Here is a 16,837-nt window from a genome sequence, read left to right as displayed (position 1 = left end):
AAATACAGTACGAAGAAATCATCATCGTACTGTAAATATTTTAACGTGTAGTGAAGCTTCACTATGCGTTTCATTACTGTTATCGATGCGCCTGTCGCTAGACGCACCGTCATCCTCTTTGGAGGGATGTCGCGCTCAACATATTTGAGCCTACGACCCTCTAGCGACTGACGACGAATAAAGTTATTCGACGCTCCACAGTCCACTACGGCTCTAAGTGACAAATCATTTGTCACTTTTAATTTAAGGTGATAAGGGATACCTCATCACCAGGTGCAGAGACCATAATGATTGTGTGTCTGGAGCAACTTTAGTCAAGAGATTTGCAAATTTTCTCGAGAGTTGCTGGATCAGTAGGTCGTTGCGCCTACTGACCCCGACCGTTTTTGGCGTTCCGCCTCGCTGTTGCGATTTCGCAACAACGTCGGACCCGCGACCAATGCCCTTTTTGGCTTTCGGTCCATAAGTACGCTCAGTACCTTTCGGTACTGGGCGTGGGGCACTACACTCATGAGCGTGGTGTCCTGATTTTTGGCAGCGATGGCATTTCTGCAATCGCTTATTGCTCGAAAAGCGAGGTCTCTCGCTTTCAACGTAAAAGAGGTCCATGGATTCTGGGCCTCCCAGTTCGTGTCGAATTGGAGGACGATATGATGACGAACTAGCTTGAGCCTGTCTCATGCTAAAGTCCTCCTGTTCCGCAACGGATATCGCTTCTTCAAGCGTATTTAGTTCCAAGCGGAACAGGTGGATCTTCACGAGACCATCCGTAAGACCGTGGATGAACACCGTAATCAACGTGTGTTCATGGACTGGGTTATTTGTAATACAGCTCGCTAAGAGTCGTATGTGCTGGGCATATGCTTGAACATCACGCTTGCCTTGCTTGAGCTTCAGAAGCTCTGATCAAGCTCTGAACTCAGCCCTCGGCGGTTCAATCGTCTATTTAAGCCGGGCTACAAGAGCTTTAGCGACCTAAAGATGTATGGGTCGCGCAACTTATGGTCTAGTGCCCAACGTTTGGCACGACCTGCCAAATTTTACTGAGCAAATACGACTTGCATTTGCTCGTCGACGATGTGACGAGCCCTAATGGTATCGTTCATCTCGACAACCATATTAAGAGGTAGTCTTCTTCGACTCCCTTTATACTTAGAGATGTCAATCTTTAAGGTTTACGGACGACGCGTGTGCGTCATCCCAAGTATAGGGGTCTGTACCTGTTGTAATCTCAACAGCTCTGCCTATCGAGAGCCTTGCTGAGTAAGCAAGGCTACCTTCTCCTTCACCTCGTCAAGTTCATGTTGTATGAACTTGGCGATGGCTTAATGGAGGGCATCTCTGTCCAAACCGGACAGCATGGCCAAGATGGCATCGCTCCCTACGGTCAAACTCATTGTTTGACCGCACTCCTTTCTATGTCACAAAGAAAGGAGTAGCTATCACGCGAAACGTGATGCGTATTCCCACTATCATTTGACATGTCCATGTTAGATGATGGAACTGTGGTCCTTGGACGGACTACAAAGTGCTACCAGGTGTAATGGGGCACTACTGACTTGTACTGCGTCAGTACAAGTCCACTTCGCACTGCCTCGGTGCGAAGGGTGCCTCACGTACACTAGTACGTGCAGAGGAAGACTCTCTTTAAAACACTTGCTTTAAAGAGGTTTAATTAAAAACTGTATTTGATATAAACAAGTTTTTCTGTTCCTATCTATTTTATACTAACTTAATTATAAACTAATACAAAACATGTAATAAAGTCTTATCTGTCTTTCTCTTTGCACGCGTCCAGCATTGACTGGACCGCGGAGAAAGTCGATATAATAATATACATTGATTAAGGGATAAGCTTCTATTATATTACCATGCAAAGTAATATTCTCCAAATTTTATGTACCTTTTGAATAATATATGAATTAAATTCCTTTAATTGTTTATTTCATGCAACGATACACCCCGTTACACGAGTCTTGATAATTTTCGTCTGGTGACCTTGTTTACTAGCCAAGTAGCCTCCAATCATCGCTAGATTGTTGGTAGGATTCTTCAAAAATGAGATATAAGTAGCGGCCAAGTCGCGACATTTTTGAACACGTAAGGGACGCTGTGATTTTGATTTTGGATGGAACGTGAATGCTGAAGCGGAGCCAAATTACTCCATTAGTCAAAGAAAGACTTGAAGACTTAAAAAGTCACTTATCTCTATAAAGCTAGTAGGTTATGCAACCCAGGGAGTTATTCAAGCTAGTCTAGCTTAGTGAATCATATTCAGGGGTTCGTAGAACATTGTGGCAACTTCAATGTCAAAACTTTAATTGGCTCCTTCCAATGATTGGTCTTATCGAGCTTATCAGATTATAATGCATGACATTCACCGAGCATTATGCTTAAATAAATTTGAATATGTTTTTTTTGGTTTGCTCCCACTTTAAAATGAAGATTATCGCAATACGACAAGGTGGCTCCAAGCATGGACGCCGACTAGGACATTTTATGCTTAAACGGCGTGACCGTGACTGATCACGTTTCGACCTCTGCTACTGGATTCGTCGTGGGATTTAGCACCACCGAGCAACAAAGCGTGCCGATAATGAAAGTTTCAGGCGATTGATGGTTTTCTATATAGTGCCGATTTTATTGTCGTCTCGGAGGACGATAAGCACCAGAGTGGTTAAAAGCCTGTTTAAGACTAAAGTCATCCTGTTCCGCTATAGAGATCGCTCGGTCTAGCGACTCTAATTCTAGCCGGAAAAGGTGACAATTAACAGGACCGTCTGCACGACCTTTAATAAACACAGTAATCTGTGTTTTTCATCAATTGGATGACCAACTATATGACTGACCAGGTATCGTATATGATGGGCATAAGCGTGAATGTCACGCTTGTCCTGCTTCAAATCCAGGAGCTCGACTCGAGCCCTGAATTCGGCACGTGGCGACTCAAATGTTTGTCGGAGCCGGGTCTTAAATACCTTATACGACCCAAACACTAGTGCGTCGTGAAGATTGAGCCCCAACGCCCAAGATTTGGCACGTCCGGCTGTGTCGGACATGCCAAATTTCACTTTCGTCGCATCATCACTGATACGACGAGCTTCTATCTGAATCGTCTAATTCGACGAGCTATCTCAAAAGGGAGTCGCTTCGACCGCCTCAAGCTTAAAGATTTCGATCTTTACACTTTTGGGTCGACGCGGAAGCGTCGACCCATTAGTAGCAAGTAAATGCTGCTGTCTCAATAATTCCATCTGTTGAGCACACTGATCTCTCAGCACCTCTGTGTTTTGGTAGCCTTCCTGGTGAAGCAAGGCTACTTTTTCTTGAGCCCCGTCGAGTTCGTGTAGAACGGAATCGGCTATGGCCGCATGCTTTTCATCTCTGGCCAGAGTAAACATCATAGCGCCAACGGCTGGCCCGCTTACGACCGAACTCATTCGTTTGATCGCTCTCCATTCGAGGTCACTCAAATGAGTAAACCTCTCACGCGTTGCGTGACAACCTTCTTGCGGGCTTGTAAGCTCCTTTCTTCTCCATCGAACATGTCCATGCTGGACGGAACGTGCGTGGTCCGTTGAACGGACTACGAAGTGATACTAGGTGTAACAGGGCACCTTTAACTCGTACTGATCAGTATTAGTTAGCCTTACACTGATTACAGTGTACGTGGGGTGCTTCGAAACTTCACGTACACAAGAGTACTGAGGAAGGTTTCTAGGTAGCAAAGGGTCTTTAGCTAGCCACAGGTAATTCAATGGATTTACGATTAGGCAAGGGTAAAACTGTATTAATGTGGTTAGTTTCCTACGTAACGATTTTCTATCTACTGCTGAATTATATTAATAGCTAACTAAGTATGGCGCCTCCTTGCGCACCCCACAATCGTGTCTTTGAAACGATGGGCGGGGTAGATTAGGACTTAAATCATCAATTAATAGAGCTAATGTCTTATTGCATGGTTAATTTCAAATTTGGTATTATTGGAACATTAAAGTCAAACTTAATTAAGATAATAATTATGTATATTTCTTCTTATTGGAAATAATACTTATGTAACGGACACCCAAATATGTTTGTGCTCGTTGACAAATTGAATTGGTCTTTTGCTGCAACTAAAAAAGCAAATTATACTGTTTTGTATTGTAAATTATTTTGCAGATTGACAATATGATTAATTTGTTTCTTTCGTAGTTAGATAAAAATTGTAGCGAGAAAAAAAAATGAAAATGGAAGATTGTTTACTTGAATAAGCCGTTGTTACACGTGAGAGCAACGACTGCAAAGACTAAAAGTACTGCGATGGTGCTCGCAATACCGCCGACAAAATGCAGTTTAAACGTTGACCAGCTAGGGGATTTACTGATCGATTCAAGCTTGGACGCTGCACTTTTGTATACGCCTCCAAGATCCCGCTCTTCAGAATTAACTCCCGTTTTGCTCGTGATCGACATGCCAGCGCCTTTCAGAAGTCGCTTGCCTCCACCTTGCTTACTAACTTGGGCGACGTTCTTGGCGTTGGAGAAGCTGCTGCAGACCGCAATGCAGGCAATGAAGATCACAACAAGAAAGTCCCTCACGCGCATCGCAACGAAGATGTTCGTGCTTCAATGTGGAATGATTTGAACAATGAACTCCTGCTTCGCACGAGCATTTGAGAGCCAGAGAAGACAACAAAGGTTCCAACTTTATGGCCGGCTAATGTATCCGGAGTTTAGAACTCTTTGCGCGCTTAGATCTATACAGTAGCATCCGGATAGAGCAGATGGACGAGCTCGCTTAGGAAAAAGTGTTTTTTTCACCGGATATAAGAAAGCGAGACGTATAACCGAAGGAGACAGATTAATGAAAAAAGAAAATACGGGCAACTGCTTCAATGTGATTCGCTAATTCTACCGGAATCAGCCATGTGCCAATGCAGCTGCCAGCATCTGGTCTTTCAAACTTAACATCTGATAAAGATAAATTATACCAAAGCTGAAAATGTTCGGGCTGCAAAAATAAAGTCAAGTCCTCCCTCTGATAAGTTATATCGCAAACCCTTAAAAACCCCCGCTAAATTTTAGGATTTGACATTCACCGTCGTTGTAATCCAATAGGTAATAACCGTTCTATGGATAATCGGAAAAGAGCTATAAGTTATCAGAGGGAAGACCATATTCAACAACTCAAGTAGCACAAACCAAAAAAGAAAAATTCAAACTACTTTATAAACGCAGCTTTAACAGGTGAATTGGCTATTCAGCTGCGCATCCGACACAAAGTGACTCCCTCCACCACAGCGCCAGCCACTTCCATTTTTAAACCACTGAAATCCTGCCGGGCAGGGACAAATTTGACGAATTTTCTCCTGAATAGCCGCTACACGCCGTCGCTCTTCGGCAAGTTTTGCTTCGTCACGAGCTTGCTTTAAACTCTTGAGATGTGCTGCGTACATTGCTTTCGCTCGTTCTAATTCCTCCCAGTCTTCATCCGACACTCCTGGATCCCGTTCACAATTGCAACTCGCTTCGTCTTCTAATGCATCAATTGTTGGAGTCTCCTCCGTCTCAGCCACTTCCTCTTCCTCCACATCCTCTTCTAGCGTCATGGTAGCCTCCTGCCATTCCATCATATCAGACAAGCATTCCGGCAAAAGTGAAGCTTCTTGATTTTGACTTTGGACCCTCTCACTTGACACAACCTTTTGGGTAAGAAGTGGTCCGTCTGGAGGACGACGGGCCGCAAGAACCAAATCCCGTGCCATGACGGCATCTTCTGCTGTGATACAACGCACGTCTTCAGACGCATTGAAGACACGCTGGGCACGAGACTGAAGCAACTCCTTCCATACGTGATCGGCGTCTCGCCCATTGCCAAATCCTTTCAATTTCTTGAGTTTCATAAAAAGCTGATACAAAATCTCCTTGCTTCCACGTCCTAACTTCATCTCGTCGCTGTCGGCCTTGCCTTGCAAGAATGCCACACCATCTTCGGCTTCCCAATCTGGAAAATTAATAAAACGCGTAAAGCGACTCTTTAATCCTGCGTTCCGATTCAGCATTACGTCCATATCTTTCGGATAACCAGCAATGACAAGCACAAGACCCATATATTTCGGATCCGTCATCGCAGCGACCAATGTGGTCATGGCTTCCTCACCATACTGACCTTTTCCAAGTTCATAAGCTTCATCAATAAACAACAACCCACCTTTGGCTTCCACGAGCTTTTCCGTCACTTTCTTCTTCGTTTGACCAAGATATTCACCCGTTAGACCCAACCCCGACGTTTCGACGAGTTTCGTACTCGCCAAAGCCCCCATGGCATGCAAAATTTGAGCCATTACTCGTGCGACCGTCGTTTTACCAGTACCAGGCGACCCACGAAAGACAAAGTGGCCGACATTTGGACGTGCAGTGCCTTCGCGCTTGGCAACTACCATTTCCATTCGTAATCGAGACAATTGATCGCGAATTTGATCCATTCGATACAAATGATCAAGTAATTGCAACGGATCTTCAGTTGACACGATATTCTTGCCTAATACGCCCCCACCTCGACGTGCTGCAATGAGAATTTCACCAGCTTGTTCAGCATCTCGATCAGTAATCGTCCGTTCTTCTTCAGGTTCATTAACAACACGTTGAGAACGGCATTGCAGCAAAGTTTTCCACATTTGAACAGCATCCCGTCCATTGCCAAAATCACTTAATGTCTTGAGTTCTACAAACGTTTCGTGTATAGACGCGACAGCTTGGCTCGTAACTTCAAAATTTTCCGTTTCCGCTTGCTTGCCTAAAAATGCCACAGCATCTTGCGCTTCCCAGTCAGCAAAATCAATAAATCGCGTAAATCGACTCTTGAGACCGACATTGCGATCAAGCATTTCATCCATATCTTTAGGATACCCGGCAACGATAATAACCATGCCCACATACGACGGATCCGTCATGGCCGCGACAAGAGTCGTCATCGCTTCTTCTCCATATGTTCCAGTACCCAACATGTACGCTTCATCAATAAACAATAATCCCCCCTTGGCGTCACCGAGTTTTTGCGTCACTTTCTCCTTCGTCTGACCAACGTACTGACCAGTAAGATCCAGCCCAGACGTCTCAACAAGTTTCGTTGATGCCAAGACTCCCATCCCATGTAAAATCTCCGCCATGACACGAGCAACCGTTGTTTTTCCCGTACCAGGCGAGCCACGAAAGACAAAATGACCCACTTGAGGAAGACTCCAACCTTCGCGGTCGGCAACGAGCAATTGATTTTGAAGCTGTATCAACTGCTCCTTAATCGCATCCATTCGGTACAAGTCATTCAGCAAAGATATCGGATCTTTTTTGAACGTGTTAACGGACGCGTCCATGCCAATGTCTTCTAACGTTAATACTGTCATTCCATTCACCATAGGACGACGCATTGCTTGCCCAGCAGCTTGTTTCAACAATTGCTCAACCGCACCAGCATTGCCAAAGTGTGGCTGTGTCTTTTGAAGCGCCAATTTTTTCAATAAGGCCTCGGCAACGTCATGCGGACATATCAGACTTCGTTTTGCACAATTCCACTCGACAATATCGAGCAATTCTTGTGCTGTATAGTCCTCGAAATTAAACGCAGACTCGAGCGGAAACCGACGTGTTAAACCCGGATTCTGCGTTCGCAACATTTCAAGCATTTCATGCTTGTATCCAATCAATACCACGGCAATATCGTCACTGTCCGTGCCTTGAACTTTCTCCACCAAGACATCCAACACTTGTTTTCCATACATGTTATCATTCAAATTATACGCTTCATCAATCACCACGACCTTCCCTTTCGACATGTCTAGAATTTGCGCCGTCTTTGTTTGAGACTCACCAACGTGTTGACCGATAAAATCCCCAGCAGTCTTCTTGACAACGTCGCCATTGCTTAAAAAATGAAGCGCCTTTAGTATACGACCATAGAATCCTGCACACGTGGTTTTGCCAGTACCAGGGTTGCCCAAGAACAGCCGATTCAAACATATTTGTACGGTTTCCTGGCCCTTTAATTCCCGCTCATAATTCTCATCACTAACCCTCACCAAGTTTCTAAGCTCTTGTTTAATTACTTGCCAACCTGTCTTCTCTTCGACTTCAGATAGCACAGCTTGTAGCTTGGGATTCGTTGATGGACGGTCGCCAAGTAAATCGACCGTTTGAAACTTGAGCTGTCCATCAAAGTCTTCTCGCGCCATTGCCTCTTTTACGGCTTGTTCAAACAATTTCCTTACAGCACGGGCATTGCCAAATCCTTTCCTCCCAGCAGCTTTCGCAAGGCGTCGACATGCAACTTTGGCAATCGCTTGTTCATACTCCCACCCGCAATCTTGCGCTTTATCATCCCACAAGGCTTCCAACTCGTGCGCATCAAAATCTTCAAACACTACTTCTTCAAATCGTGACGGGAGACCGTCATTGTACGCATACAACTTCTTCTGAATATCATCGTGATATCCTGCCAATATGATTGACAAGACGTCCCGCTTATCTTCCGCAGCAGTCAACAATTCCGCTACAATCGGCTTTCCTTTAAAATCGCCCACAGGATCCAGCTCATAAGCTTCATCAATAAATAGCACTCCTCCTGACGCTTTCTTGAGTTTCAAGCGGAACTCAGCCGCACCATCGTCCTTCAATTGCTGCGCAGTGCATTCAACAAATTGATTCGAGCTGCGCAGTCGCGAATCTTTTAGCACATTAGCAAATAATCGCGCAACCGTCGTCTTGCCCGTACCAGGATTCCCCACAAAGCAATAATTAAACGACATCGTGTTCTTCTTGCGTTGAGTAGCCGTCATCTGCTGCAAAATCATGGCGTTTCGAAATAAATTCACCGCAGCGTGTTTCACTTTTTTAAGTCCAACGAGGTTTAAAAGCTCGTCCATTGCTTCAGACCTACAGCCATATTGGCTCTTCAAGTTTTCCCATCGGTCCTCCAGTGACACCGCACTCGAAAGGACTGCGCCACTTCCAAGGCCAAGGCTACACTTTGCTCGTACAAGCTCTATCTCTGCTTCCGTTAACCAAACACTGCTAGCCGCTGGAAACAGCTTGGTAAATATTTCAAGTAACTGTCGCTGAATCTCCGACGCTGGAGTCTTACTCAAACGAGCTGCCAAGCGCGCGATTGCTACAATAACAAGCGGGTGGGCATACCCTCCCTCCTGGCCACAGACTCGAGTCACATAGCTCTCTAATTTTGACCGCGATTCGCTGACATCTTGCTTTCGTACAGTCAGTAATTCCAAAGCTATAAACAAGTCGCCATCTTCCTTAAGCTTTCCTTGTGACTGCAAGAGCTGCACATACTTGTAGCCACCAAATGGCGCCTTTGCCCTCTGCTGTGCACTATTTGCAAGTGACATCGGGACAAAGCACAGCTTTGACGCAAGTGTTTTCTCGGTGCGCTGTGGAATCGCTTCTACCGCTCCTGTTGACAAAGTTTGTCCCTCCCATGTATGCCATACGTTAAGCTTCTCGAAATAAGGACTAACAGTCGCAACAAGATCGCGTAACTTGTGAATATCGGCATTCGAGATGACAGTCGCTGCTTTCGTCGCAAGTATTTCGTGATCTTCCTTCGAAACCCCGCTCGGCTTTTTAAAAAATACCTGCCGAGGCTGTACACTAAGCTGACTCGACTTGGGCAAACACAGCATCACTTTCTCACGATTTGTTTTCGTTAGTTCCACTCGATAGAGTGGAAGCATTGCATGCGGATTCCATACAATCCACGTCCCTCCTTTCTTTTCTCCTCTGGCATCCCGATACATTGCATCATATCCGTTTGACGACTGTCGGTTGATCCATGTTCGTATATTCCCTCCTTTCTTGTCCTTTGTCTTTGGAATATCCACTGGATTGATCAACGCTTTCAAAGTGTACAACTGACCAAATAGAAGCGATGCAGCACTTCCATTTACCACTCGTTCAAAATTGTCTTGCGTGGCTTCATAGACTTCAATCCCATTAAAAGTCTGAAGACTTCCGAAATCTTGCATTTCAAATTTTTCAATCACAAGGCCTTGAAGCTTGCGGTTCAAGATTACAAAGAATGGTACTTGGGATAGCTTAAACAAAGGATTTTGCCATTCAAGACCCGAGTCTAGGCTTCTTTTAAAATTCTCGAGTAATTTGACTTTTCGAATCAAAAAATCTTTTTTACTCGCCAATGAAATAGTTATAGACGTCACCTCATCCATGTCTGGAAACAAAGGAGCAGCGTCAAAAGACCAAGAGAAAAGCATCTGGTCACTCAAGATGCGCTGTGTGAGTTTAATCTCAAAATCCAACGTAGCTTTTGAGCAGCCGGGACAATCAGATGGAATGCCCTTGCTGCACAGCGGCAATTGATACGAATGACTTATTGGGCATCGCCATGTCGTCTCTTTCAAGCAAGAAACTGGCTTTGCTGACGCCTTGCACGACACTGAGACGTGATTACAACAAGTCGCGAAATTCCAGCATTGCTTCGTAACCGACTCGTGGCAAATGACGCTGTCTTGATCATCGCTACATGTCATGGGCACTTCGTGACCACACTTCAATTGTTTTACAACACGAGCACGGCATTCTATCGATTTTTTCTTGCCGTGCAACAGCTCAAATGCGTCGCAACACTTCATTTCAACCTCGTGTCCACATGTCGTGACTCGTCGATAGCGCACAGCGGCACTACACTTGCTTATGACCGATCGGAGCGCTGTTGGACACGAAGTAGGGATAGGCACCGTATCCTCAAATATGCTTTCATCGTGCAAACGTTTAATTGAAAGTGTCTGGGCTTCCCATGGTTGCCACGCGCTTAATTGCTGGCTAGAATGGCAGGGTAATCGCACCATATGACCACAAAGCGGTAGGGCAGTAGTCACAATTTCATCGCAATGAGTCGTGACATGACGAGCTTCACTGCAATTCCTCTGCGACGTGTGGCCACACGCTCGAATAAACGTGACAATTTCGCTACATTTCAGCAAAAGCCCATAATTGCGGTAGTTGCTGTCATCTCCTTCACACACTCTTTGAACTGGATTCATGTCCGGTTGGGCAGAAAATTGTGCAACCTTGTTTTGCAATCGCTTGACTTCAAAACAGGCCATGGAACACTCGTGACCACATTCGGGGTTTTGGACGACAACCGGTTCCTTACACCGTGAAGGACTTTCCGCCAACTCAAATGCTCTCTCACACCGAACCATTTCAAAATGGCCACACCGTCGTTGAAACTTCACTTTTTGTTTGCAAAAGTAATCTTTTGGACCGTACGAAACCTCTTCTTGCACAAGATCCAATGTTGGACACACATTACCAGTCCATAGCAGCAATGCCTCGGCTGTAGGACACGGTACTGTCGTCTCATGCCCACATCGAGGCAGTGATACATTCACCTTCTCTTGACACACATAACGACGCGTTTGTTGTATATACTCTTGTCGATCGTGGCACAAGAGCGTCACAATGTGGTCGCAAGGAGGCGTAAAGTCGACTTTTTCACTACATAGCGGTGCATGGCCCTTGGAAAAACGATCAAACTCGCTACAGGTGCACTTTCGAATGTGCTTACAAATTGGATATACGTACGGTGCAACCGCTTCCTTATTGCACACAGGCCATTTCGCGCGACCCGCTTCAATATCAGCGTGAGCATAGCATTTCATTGCTCGTCGATGACCACAGGGCATAGCCACGTCAACGTGACTAGGGCATTGATATTTAACTAATGCTTCGTCTATATCCACTGGTCCTGCCAACGCCGTCACTGTCGAGCATTTGAGGATTTGAGGATGGCGACTGCAGCGAGACTGAACTTCCACATTGCATTTTGTATTATGCATCGAAACTTGCGGCCAATGACACAAAAGGCCACACTCATGAGAGCACGAGAGTCGAGTCGAACACACCACAGTACAAAAGCCGAGTTTCAAGTCACTCTCGTCTTTTGCTTCCGTTACAGAGCTTCGATGTTCAGGGCAACAAATTGGAAGCGCAGGGCCAATTTGACGTCCAGTATAAATTGAAACGCAATTGTTCTCTGCGCTATCCGATTCGGCATCTTTCTCGAGAAGACATAGCGTCTTTTGCCAATGTGGTGTCTCGCCAAAGTACTCGACATTGCCCACGACGTACAATCCTAATCGAGCACGACTGAGCAAGACAATCATTCGATTTTGAAGCTTTACAAATGGTGTCCGCGACTTGCCATCAATTACAAGCGATACAATGACAATATCCGCTTCATCACCTTGAAAACGGTCAACAGTTGACAGGAAACACGACGGAACAGCACGTGAATCAGGACCTTTCGTCATTTTCTTCATGCCATAGTCCATCAGCTTCTTCCGCATCAGCATCAATTGTCCCTTGTATGGCGTGAGCACTGCAATGGACGTGGCTGGAACGCCACAATGTACTAGGTATTTAACAAGCTGGCACGTCATTTTAGCTTCCTGATGATTCACTCGTGACAGCCCAACAGACGCTCGTTCTTGCTTGCCCGAATGCGTCCAAAAAAAGATATGGGGAGACACACCCGGCACTTCACGTCCTCGTCCCTCACATGCATCTAAGAGCGGCACTATTCCTCGTCTCCGCGTCGTTCCGCCAAGAACTTTGGTCCCACACACTTCATGATCTTCTATCACGGTAATTTCGTCATAAAAGCTGCGAGTTAAATCGCAGATACTTTTTCGCATTCGGCGCTGTATCGATAAGACTGATGATGGCACCTGATTATCGTGAGGGGCACTGATCAATCGCTCAAACATCGATATGTTTATCTTATTGACTCGCTCAAAGTCAATGCGTCCCATGACTGACGGTTGTAGCTGCAAATGGTCACCAATCATTTCCAATTTTTGCGTCGAAGAACTAAAGCACGACACCAATAGTGGCTCCATCACTTCCGACGCTTCCTCGACCAAAATGGCAAAAGGATTGGTCGTTCGAATAGCTTCAAGCCGAGATACACAGCCTGTAATCGTGCCCCCAATTACGGATTTACCTTCATACACGCGTGAATTGGCACGCAAAAGTTCGCGATGCAAGTCAATCTTTAAGTCTTCCAATCGCTTCACAAATGCGCCTTGCAAGCGGGTGTTCACGTCACTCCACAGACTCAATACCGAAACAAGAGCATTCCATCGTTGATCAAGCGACATCTTCCAATGCCATTTATCAGGTTTAAGCAGTTCCTCATCCGATACAACCCATGGCTTAGTCTCGCCTCCATCACCTTCAACAACTTCGATCTCTAGGTCAATTGAATCGTCCTCAACCTCATACACATCACGCAAATGCTGCAAATGCTCCGATTCCTCCACTTCATCACCATTGTCGTTTGAAATTGCATCTTCAAAAGCATCCAAGTCGCTATCCGAGCCGCATAAACTACCAAGCTCTTCGTCGTTCTTCGTCTCCGCAGAACACTCGACTTCAAGAAGTTGACTTGATTGATCGTCTTGCAAAGCTTGATCATTAACTTTGTCATTCGATTTTGACTTCGTCAGAACAGCAAGTTTTGGCGGGGAAGCTTTAGGAATGTCTACAGCAACAACATTATCACGCTTACCCACATGGTCTCTGCAAAACGTAGAGCCTGTCAAGGCTTTGGCTTTGCACGGTCGCCCCTTCCGCGTTCGTGCAGCGCATGCTTCCGTGGTTGTTTTTTTCATCGCCTCCGCATGATGACGACTACAATACCGACCTGTTGTCGCAATTTCAGTACACTTTTCATCCCACTTGCAAAACAACTCGGAAGCATGCATTTTGCAGTACGAACTCCCGGGTTCTGCGACTTCATCACACGCGTCTTCTTGACGCCAACACAGTGGATGCTGGTCGCACGTGTTTCGAGGAGGATCTTCGACAGCAATTTTCGCCTGTGCTTCTCGAACCAAGCATACAAAGCATGCGTGGTCGTCACAATACAACTGCACATCGTTTATCCGACAATTTGAGCATTCTTCAGCTACACACAAATGTTTTGTGCAATACACTTGTTTATGCACCACTTTCTCGAGGCACAACTCCTTTCCATCGTGACTAAATTGGCATGAATGTTCAAGACAAAACAGACCCGTTTCACAACGTACATTTGAGCACGTATTATCGTACGCACAAACAGGGAGAGGAATAAAGCCCAATAACCACTGATATAGCACTTCCGTCGGGTCAATTGCAGAGTCATAGTGCTTAATACCATTGTACAATTCTACGATGTCATCATTGACCAATTTTGGCTTTGCTGCCAGTATTTGTGCTAAATTATCCAGCGAAGCATCCTCTTCCATGGCTAAATCCTCCGTCTCTATATCATCCTTTGCTTCTACTTCTAACGCTGCCATTGATTTTTTCTCGTCGTATTCTGAAAACCATTCTGTCAGCTTTAAAAGCATCGCCACGGCAGATACCATGACTGCTACCACATTTTGCACCGATATTAACTCCTCTCGACTCAACGATACGGCACCAGCATTCATAATTGTTTGGGCTTCGGTAATGGGAGAGAAACAGTCTCGAAATTGGTGCCACTGATCACGCAGTCCTTGACAATCTTCAATTAATTGCGAGACCATGCGAACACGAGGGTCCGAAAAAGCGACATTACGTTCACGATACGGCTCCAACTCCGGTTCGCTACATCCTCCTCCAATACGGACCAATTTCTTAAAACCGTTATTCAAGTAGTATTTGCCAACGACAAAACCGTTTCTTGCTGTGCTAGTATGATTTAACGTCGGTTCTGATCGAAGTAAATCCAATAAAAACTCGTCAATTGCGTGATTCTTGTACGAAAGAACGAGAATCGGAGGGTCACCAATTTCCCTATTTTTGAGTTTCCATACATCCCGGATAATGAGCAATGCGCGAACCACAACGACTCCCAAGTACGATTTGCCAGTCCCTGGAGGGCCTTGTGTACAATGCACTGGGAACATCAAAGCCTCCGTAAAACTTTTCAATTGTCCAGGATCCAGCGATGCGCTTCGTACGAGACACTCTAAAGAGGTCTCTAATCGACAGCGTAATGCTTCATCCCGTCGAATATCCACAATAGGATCAAGAAGCGACAGCTGTATCACGTTCCGAATCAACACATCACTCTCCGCCACGAAAGTGATGGCGTCTTCATCGGCATCGAATCGCTCCCCATCAAATCTTGGTCCAAGACTGGATTGGTCACACAAATTCAGTAAAGCACCATTTTGAAATGGCACAGGCATTTGACGCTGCATCTCGAGAGCTTTTAATACGGGAATAAACTCGGGAACAAACGTTTGACAATCAATAATGGCCACAGCATCTCCAACAGCAGGATTGTGAGTCAACATCGCATTGCCCGGTGTATCAAGATACTGAAGCAAACGAAAGGTTAGACACCCTTGCTCACGAGCTCTAAATTCGTCAAAACTCTTGCCCTGAAATATAATTTCCGCCCAATATATTTCATCTGTCGCTCTCAGAGAGGCCTCTCGATTCCCAAGTCGTACGACACCAACAAGATTGGGGCTCGACAAACGCTTCGTTGTCTTCCAATGAATTGGTTTCAACGGCGGTCGACGCGATGCCACTTGTTCAATTCGTATCGTGCCATCGTATTTGACCTGAGAAACCTTACCATCGTAAATGTGGGTAGACGCGTATTTAGAGGGAGGACCACGAAGTCGCCTCTGGTATTCATTCGCACAGTTGGTGCAATAACCCTTTACATGCTGCCGATGAGCACACACAAAGGTCGCATACCCATTGCATTGAGAATTTCGGCAATTAATCGAGGTTTGTTTTCCTGGAAATGGCCACAAAGGTTGATCGCACGCCGAGTCGCCCATTCTTACGGTGCAGTGAGGCAGCAATGCATTATTTCCTTCTACAAACGTCATTCCAATCCACAAGTTTACAATGGTCGTAAAGTATTCATCACTGCTTTCATACACCCGTCCTTCACCTGTGCGGGGGTGCTGCAACTTCGGCAGCACGGTTGGTTGAAAATGTTTGTAATCAACAAGCCACGCCACCGTCGGGTGACGCCAATCAGGGGCTGCTCCCCGTTTCTGTAAGTGGGTTGCATTCCGTCTTTTGACTTTGATTGTCCAAGATTTGTCCATCTCAGTCAAAAGCGTTGACAGTCGATCACGAATTGGACGATGAGTTTTTAGACGGAGATTTAGTTTTGTATCGGCATCCGCAATCATTCCATCTAAAGCATCTTTAACGTCATCTTTTTCCAAATCCCACGTAAATTTCAACAATCGCTGAACGACGCGTTCAACTAGTTCCACAATTTCAAGTGTTTCATCATTACCATCCAAAGCTTCTTCCCTTCGTTGCAAGTGTGCAGTTTGGCCCAGTAATGCACTCACCGCTTTGCATATTGCAGAAAGTGGGGGTGGAGCGATCGATACTGAATACGGTAATCTTGACAATGCCGATAGCAGCACTTTTAATCCATCCAAAGGAAGCGCGTCAATACCTTGCCAGCTACTCAGCCACGCCTTGTCCATTTGCTCAACTACTGTCTGTAGCTTGTGATTCGGACACGTTTTCAATACCGAGCGTACAAACTGGAGATTCGACGGATTGAGTGGCAGGGATGGTCCTCGACTTTCTGAACTACTACCCTGAAAACCACGTCCCCTGCCTCGGTCACTTCCTCGACCTCGACCTTGACCTCGACCACGACCACGACCTCGGCCAGTACCATAGGTACGATTGTCATGTGACCATCTACCCGCTTCATTGTTTCTATCACGGCGATCTCCGTCACGACTGTCAGCCATTCTTGAATCCTTTGAGATAATTTCGACTACAAAAATTCCCGAGTGCTA

At 45.6% G+C, this 16,837-nt stretch overlaps 2 protein-coding genes across 2 annotated transcripts; both read right to left on the bottom strand.

Moving 5' to 3' along the window:
* Positions 1-4,241: 4,241 nt before the first annotated feature.
* On the bottom strand, positions 4,242-4,586 carry CCR75_007121 (uncharacterized protein; the record flags this gene model as incomplete). The annotated part of the gene is made up of 1 exon (XM_067965185.1): positions 4,242-4,586. One exon carries the CDS (start codon positions 4,584-4,586, stop codon positions 4,242-4,244), a length of 345 nt encoding a protein of 114 aa, XP_067815546.1.
* Positions 4,587-5,221: 635 nt separating this feature from the next.
* Positions 5,222-16,789, bottom strand: CCR75_007122 (uncharacterized protein; the record flags this gene model as incomplete). The annotated part of the gene is made up of 1 exon (XM_067965186.1): positions 5,222-16,789. The coding sequence occupies one exon, from the start codon at positions 16,787-16,789 to the stop codon at positions 5,222-5,224; it is 11,568 nt and encodes a 3,855-aa protein (XP_067815549.1).
* Between the last annotated feature and the right edge of the window lie 48 nt (positions 16,790-16,837).

The sequence above is a fragment of the Bremia lactucae genome, linkage group LG8 (genome assembly GCF_004359215.1).
Source record: "Bremia lactucae strain SF5 linkage group LG8, whole genome shotgun sequence".
Lineage (NCBI taxonomy): Eukaryota > Oomycota > Peronosporomycetes > Peronosporales > Peronosporaceae > Bremia > Bremia lactucae.
This window is presented reverse-complemented; position numbering and strand designations above follow the sequence as displayed.